The sequence below is a fragment of the Chrysochloris asiatica genome, unplaced genomic scaffold (assembly GCF_000296735.1).
Source record: "Chrysochloris asiatica unplaced genomic scaffold, ChrAsi1.0 scaffold00085, whole genome shotgun sequence".
Classification (NCBI taxonomy): Eukaryota; Metazoa; Chordata; class Mammalia; order Afrosoricida; family Chrysochloridae; genus Chrysochloris; species Chrysochloris asiatica.
The window spans coordinates 7562279-7569225 of NW_006408603.1; the positions used below are offsets into that span (position 1 = coordinate 7562279).

Here is a 6947-nt window from a genome sequence, read left to right on the forward strand (position 1 = left end):
CAGCAACAACAATTTCATCAACTCATTGGGTCCTTAACTTGAAAACATCTTAAAAATCATTGTCAGAACATGCACTTTTATTTCCTTTTCTCTTGCTGATGTTTGTTTGTCTTCTTACAGCTTTATTGAGGCAAAAATTATGTACACTAGATTTAAGATATGCAATTTGGTGAGTTTTGACATGTGTATACATCTGTGGGGCTATCACCACAATCCAGACAATACACATAATCATCACTCCTAAAAGAGATTGATTTCCTTGTGCCCTTTGCCATCCCTCTGCCATCTTCCTCCTCCCTCTCCAGGCAACCACGGATCTGCTTTCTGCAGATCAGTTGGCATATCCTAGAATTTTGTATAAACAGAATTGTTCTATTTGTACACTTTTTTGTCTGGTTTCTTTCACTCAGCATATTTCTTTATTACAGGTGGGAAGACGGAGCTTCCAACAGGGAAAGTAAATTGTTAATGATCATAAAGTAGTAGAGGCGGTGCAGGTGTCCTGACTTCAAGCTCAGCATGCTGCCTGCCATACTTCATTCATTCACTCACCAGAGATTCATGCTGTCCCCATCAGTATTAGATGTGCTTCAGTAGCTGATTTTTTTGGAACTAGATCACCAGGTCTTTCTTTCAAAGAATTTCTGCATGGATTTGAATGACCAACATTTCTGTTAACAGTAAGTGTGTTATCTGTTTGCATTACCCAAGAATTCTGAGTCATAGTGATACACAGACAACATGGGACCTGCCATCATGAGTTCAAACTCATTCATTCTTTCATTCACTACATGTCCACAGAATACACTGTTTGAACTTCACACACCCACCACCTCCTATACCACCCTGATACTTACCAGCTGCTTAAATTTCTGCCTCTTTGAACTGGGTACCAGAATGATATATCTGGGGATCAGCTGTGACTGTTGTCTCCTCCAAGGCCCTGCAGGGTAGTAGGAAAAACTGGATCAGATATGTCTTGCACCCTAAGAGCTTCCAAGGGAGCTGAAGACTGAGATTGACCCCAGAAGCTAGCCTTCCAAACCAAGTGAAGAAATGAGTGATCTATCCAGTCAGGCAGGCCAGTTGCTGTGGGAGGCAGTGGGCTCCCATGCTGGGCTGGTCAGGGCAGGCCTTGCTTATAAGGCAAACTATGGTCAGCAGAGAAGAATAGAAGAGAGAAGGGAGAGAGGTCAGGATGTGCCAGGCAAGAGTCACACGGGAATAAAAGCTTGGAGGCTGGACAGAGTATCAGGGGAGACAGTGGAAAAATCATTTGGCTGCAACTTGGAATTCCTCCTGGGGAAATATAATGTCACAAAAAACATAGAGCATGCTTTCTGACCACAGGTATTTTATATTGTGTTTATGTATGGAGGAGAGGGGTAGTTCCTGACATTTTTGTAGCAATTTATAATTTTCATTCTCAATGTAATCTTTGAAATAGGAATTTCTATTATTTCTTAGCATTTGATGGGTCAGAAAACTGAAGCTCATAGAAACCCAAAATTATACAGCTAAGTGGTGGGGCAGAGCCTCAGCCAGCTCTCTTGTTCCCAAGACCAGTTTTCTTCTCCCCGCATCTAAAACGATCAACAGTGATGCATCTAAATGGGGAGTGTGGAGCAACCCACACAGCATGCTCCTGTAGACACCTCCTACATCACCCAAGCCCTCACCAGCCACCCTCCTATCTGCCATTTTGAGCTGGAGGTAGAAGAAACAAAGAGGAGGAGAGGAGAGGCCAAGAGAAGGTAGCCCTACTCCCAGGAGAGGAAGTTCATTCTTAGGGCAAAGATTTCCCTAATTCCCACATGCCTTCTGCTCCTAGTCTCAAGAGAAGACTTCTAGTAAGGACCCATGGTAGCCGCACAGAAGTGGATCCCAAAAATTTGGAAACTGAGAATGGTAGTGATTGAACAACATGATGTAACTAATGTCACTGAATTGTCCTTGTGAAGAATGTTGAAAAGGCAAACAATGTGTTACATAAATATTCACCATAATAGAAAAAGAAGAAAGTGGTTTCCAAACCCCTTTCCTAGAACCTCCTGATGATACTTCTTCCCCTCAGAGTGGAAGATGTGGCACAGGAATTCACAGCAAGATGGTGATAAGCAGGGAATACACCGCCCCCACCAGGACCTGAACCCCAAAGGAGAAAGTACTAGTCTGAAGTCACAAGTGGGCATAAGGCTGGGGTCCTAGTCCCATGTCTGCCTGACTCTGGTGTCTCTAAGCTGAAGAAGGAATCTTGGCCTATGTTTGTGGATATCCAGGCCTGATGGGCATGCTCTCCTTAACCCCAAACCCAGCACACACACATATGCACTTCTTCCTACCTACCTAATAGGATTTTTAAAACTAAAATCACTCCCATAAACACCTTGGACTTAGAACAAAATAATACCAATGGTTTTTGGCTTCGAAAGCTTCTGTCGTGTGGGGAACCAGTTGCCATTGAGTCCATATCAACTCATGGGTAGATTCAAACCTTTAACCTTTCAGTTAGCAGCTAACACCAAACTCACACTGACCCTAAAAGACAGAGTAGGATTGTCCTGTGAGGGTTCCAAGGCTGTAATCTTCATGGTAGCATACTGGTTACAAATTGGGCTGCAAACCGCAAGGTCAGCAGTTTGAAACTACCAGCTGTTCTGTGGGAGAAAGATGAGGCTTTCTGCTCCCGTAAAGATTTACAGCCTTGGAAACCCTGCACAGGGTTGCTATGAGTTGGAACCAACTCCATGGCACATAACAACAACAAATCTTCATGGAGTCCTGGTGTGGCACTGTGGGTTAAGGTGCCAGACATCAATGTTGGTTTGAACCAAAAAGCTGATGGTTCAAGTTCAGCACTCACTCCTTGGAAACTCTATACAGGGTCACTATGGGTCAGAACCACCTCAACAGCACTTAACAACAAAAACAATTTTTATGGAAACAGAGTGTCTTTCTCCCTCAGGGTGCATAGGAGATTCAAACCACTGACCCTTTGGTTAACGATCAGGAGATTAACCACTGTGCCACCAGGACTCCTTAAAACAACAATAAAACATAAATCCTCACTAAGTTGTTTCCTATTCATAGTGACTCTATTTAGTGTTTTCTGGACTGTAAATCTGTACAGGAGCAGACAGGCTCATCTTCCTCCCACAGAGCAGCTGGTAGGTTTGAGCCACCAATTTTGTGGTTAGCAGCCCAATGCTTACCGCACAACACTATTAAGGTCTCTTAATAAGTATTACATATTGATCTTACCATCAGGCATTTTACATATGGTGACATAGTGGGTTATGAGTTGGGCTGCTAACTGAAAGGTCAGCAGTTTTAAATCCACCAGAATCCATCAGATACTCTGAGGGAGAAAGCTGAGGCTTTCTACTTCTGTACTCAGCAGTGCTAGCCAGAGGAAGAAAGACCTGGTGATCTTCTTTCAGAAAGATTACAACCAAGAAAAGCCTATGGAGCAGTTCTACTCTGGAGTTGCTATGAGTCAGAATTGATTCAACAACAACAGGTTCAGTCCTCTATTTTTATTTCACATAATATACTCTAAAAAGTAACCTTAGGAGTTACTACAGATGAAGGGTCTAAGGCACAGAAAGCCTTAGTAATGAACTTGTTGAGAAAATGTTGATTACCCACCCTCCATCCTTTTGTTCTTCTTTCTCAACAGAATCCCAACTGGGTTTCTGCCCCTCACCACGCCCCATGGTCCAAGACGTAGTGGTAGAAGTGACAAGAAAAAGCTGAATTCTAGATACATTTTAAAAATAGAACCAGAATGAGGTGTGAAAGTTTGAGTGTCGAGTATGAAAGAAAAATAGGAGTTAAAGATGAGACTGGGCATAGAAAAATGTTCCATAAACTAAGGAACTTCTAACAAATAATAAGTTTACATATTGTCATTATTTAGAAACCTTCATGTCCTCTTTAATTTTGTCCTCTCTCTACCATGGTGTACAGAGACCATCCCTTCTTGGGGACAGTCTCCAGCCCCTGTCACTCAAGCTAGCTATTAGCATGTTCAAACTCAGGGGATGCAAACTGATTTCAAGGAAAGAATGTTGCCAAAACAACCATGAGGTTCCTTCTTAAGGTAAAAACAGGTTATTTATCAACCCACCCATATACCTTCCTCCAGTGACTGAGAGTCATCTGCTTCTATGTAAAATGAACTTCTTCTCCACAGCTTACAGCAGGCAGGGAAGGCTGAGGGTCTTCCTGACTCCCCTAGGATGGATGTGTGTGGCTGGAAAGAAATGGAGGTGGCTCTGGTCAATTTTGATAACTCAGATGAAATCCAAGAAGAGCCAGGTTATTCCACAGATTTCGATCCAACTAACCCAAAAGGCCGGCCTGGAAGCAGCCCCTTCTCCAGCTGGAAGATTCTCATCAGTGACAGTACTAACCATGAGACCACCTTCTCCAAGCTTCCCGAAGACTACCTCGATCCCCCAGGACCCGAACCAGTGATCCTTAATGAAGGAAAACAGCGGGTGATCATCAACATTGCTGGACTGAGGTTCGAGACCCAGCTCAAAACCCTCAGTCAGTTCCCAGAGACTCTTCTGGGAGATCGGGAAAAAAGGATGCAGTTCTTTGACTCCATGAGAAATGAGTATTTCTTTGACCGGAACCGACCCAGTTTTGATGGAATCTTATATTATTACCAATCTGGTGGGAAAATCCGGCGCCCAGCCAACGTCCCCATTGATGTCTTTGCTGATGAGATAACTTTCTATGAGCTGGGTAGTGAGGCCATGGACCAGTTCCGGGAGGATGAAGGCTTCATCAAAGACCCAGAAACACCTCTCCCCACCAACGACTTCCATCGGCAGTTCTGGCTCCTCTTTGAATATCCCGAGAGCTCCAGTGCTGCCCGTGGTGTGGCCGTGGTCTCGGTACTAGTTGTGGTCATCTCCATCACCATCTTCTGCCTAGAAACACTGCCAGAGTTCCGGGAGGACAGGGAGCTGAAGGTGGTCAGAGATCCCAACCTCAACACGAGCAAGATAGTCCTCCCCCACACCATGTTCACCGACCCTTTCTTCATGGTGGAGTCCACTTGCATTGTGTGGTTCACCTTCGAGTTAGTGCTACGGTTCATGGTCTGTCCCAGCAAGACAGATTTCTTCAAGAACATCATGAATATCATCGACATCATCTCTATCATCCCCTACTTTGCAACTCTCATCACAGAACTAGTCCAGGAGACAGAGCCAACTGCCCAGCAGAACATGTCCCTGGCCATCCTGAGGATCATCCGACTGGTGAGGGTCTTCCGCATCTTCAAGCTCTCTCGCCACTCCAAGGGGCTGCAGATCTTAGGGCAGACACTGAAGGCTTCTATGCAGGAGCTGGGGCTGCTCATCTTCTTCCTTTTCATCGGCGTCATCCTCTTCTCCAGCGCAGTCTACTTTGCTGAGGTGGACGAGCCAGAGTCCCACTTCTCTAGCATTCCTGATGGCTTCTGGTGGGCAGTGGTCACCATGACAACTGTGGGCTATGGTGACATGTGTCCAACCACTCCAGGGGGGAAGATTGTGGGCACTCTGTGTGCCATTGCGGGGGTCCTCACTATTGCCCTTCCTGTGCCTGTCATTGTCTCCAACTTCAACTACTTCTACCACCGGGAGACTGAGAATGAGGAGAAACAAAACATCCCAGGAGAAATAGACAAAATCCTCAACAGTGTGGGCTCAAGAATGGGCAGCACAGACTCTCTTAGTAAGACCAATGGGGGCTGTTCCACAGAGAAGTCCAGGAAGTGACCTGTCCACCGGCCCCGGGCTTCTTGGATTCTCTGCTCTCTTTCTCTTACCCGCTCTCTTCTGCCTCCCTTCCTCTCCCTGTTTCTCTAAAGACCAAAATGCATCTTTTGTGAACAGGTGGCCATGTTTGGCTGTAAGCTTTTAATAAACTCATAAAACCCATACTTACGATGTATTTTCTAAGTTGCCTCTCTCAATCCATTTTAGAAATATTCCATTCTCCTTTCCTGGAATGGGGTAGGTAGTTCACGTCAGAGTGTGGTTCCCAGACCAGTAGTATGTAAGTCACCTGGGGGGGTTAGAAATGCAGAGTGAGTGGTGGGCAGCCCAGACCTCCTGAATCAGAATCTGCAAGTTAACAAGGTCCCAGACGATTCACATGTACAATAAAGATTAAGAAACATTGGTGTATGTCCTCCTAAAAGGAAGAACATTAAGAGCCCAGGGGGTGATTGTGAGCAGCATATAGGAACTCAGAGAGTTTTAAGCTAAGTAATAATCATACATTATACTTGTGTATGAAGCCCTGAGTGGTGAAAATAGTTAAACATTGTACTATTTACCACAAGGTTCTCCGTGAGTTGGAATCATTCGACAGCAGCTAACAACATCTGTGTAGTGCTGCATCAAATTTCCAGAGCACTTTCTCCTACACTAAGGAGCTCTGGTGGCACTGTAGGACAAGCACTGGACTGCTAGCCACAAGGTGTGCACTTGAAACCTACCAGTGGCTCCTTGGGAGAAAGATGAGGCTTTCTGCTCCTTTAGATTTACAGTCCCGGAAGCCCTATGCAACATTGCTATGTTGGTGGTGGTGGTGTTGGTAAGTGTTGTCTGTCGAGTCAGTTCCAACTCATTGTGATCCTATATAGGGTTTCCAAGGGGGCAGGTGGGTTTGAACTGTCAACCTTACTGTTTTTAGTCTAGTGCTTATCCTACAGCACCACACCAGTGCCCACATTATCTCTCTACATCTCAAAAATAAGCATAGGATAAATATTATTAGTGCAGATGAAACAACCAGGGCTGAGCAATTTACCTAAGGTCACTCATAAACGGTGATGCCGCCAGTTCTGGAACCCACTTAGTGTGGGTGTTGTGAGGGTCCTCACTATTGCCTCTAGTGGTGATCTTCCTGCTAATGAAGAGTATAGGGAAGAGGTAGAGCGA

At 45.0% G+C, this 6947-nt stretch overlaps 1 protein-coding gene across 1 annotated transcript; it reads left to right on the forward strand.

Annotated features, from left to right (window-relative positions):
- Window positions 1–3914: 3914 nt before the first annotated feature.
- Window positions 3915–5811, forward strand: KCNA10 (potassium voltage-gated channel, shaker-related subfamily, member 10). Its single transcript, XM_006865932.1, has one exon. It carries the CDS (start codon window positions 4242–4244, stop codon window positions 5775–5777), a length of 1536 nt encoding a protein of 511 aa, XP_006865994.1. The 5' UTR covers window positions 3915–4241; the 3' UTR covers window positions 5778–5811.
- Window positions 5812–6947: the final 1136 nt, after the last annotated feature.

Coding starts and splice junctions, on each gene's coding strand:
- KCNA10 (XM_006865932.1), top strand. CDS start 4,242: ATGGATGTGTGTGGCTGGAAAGAAATGGAGGTGGCTCTGGTCAATTTT.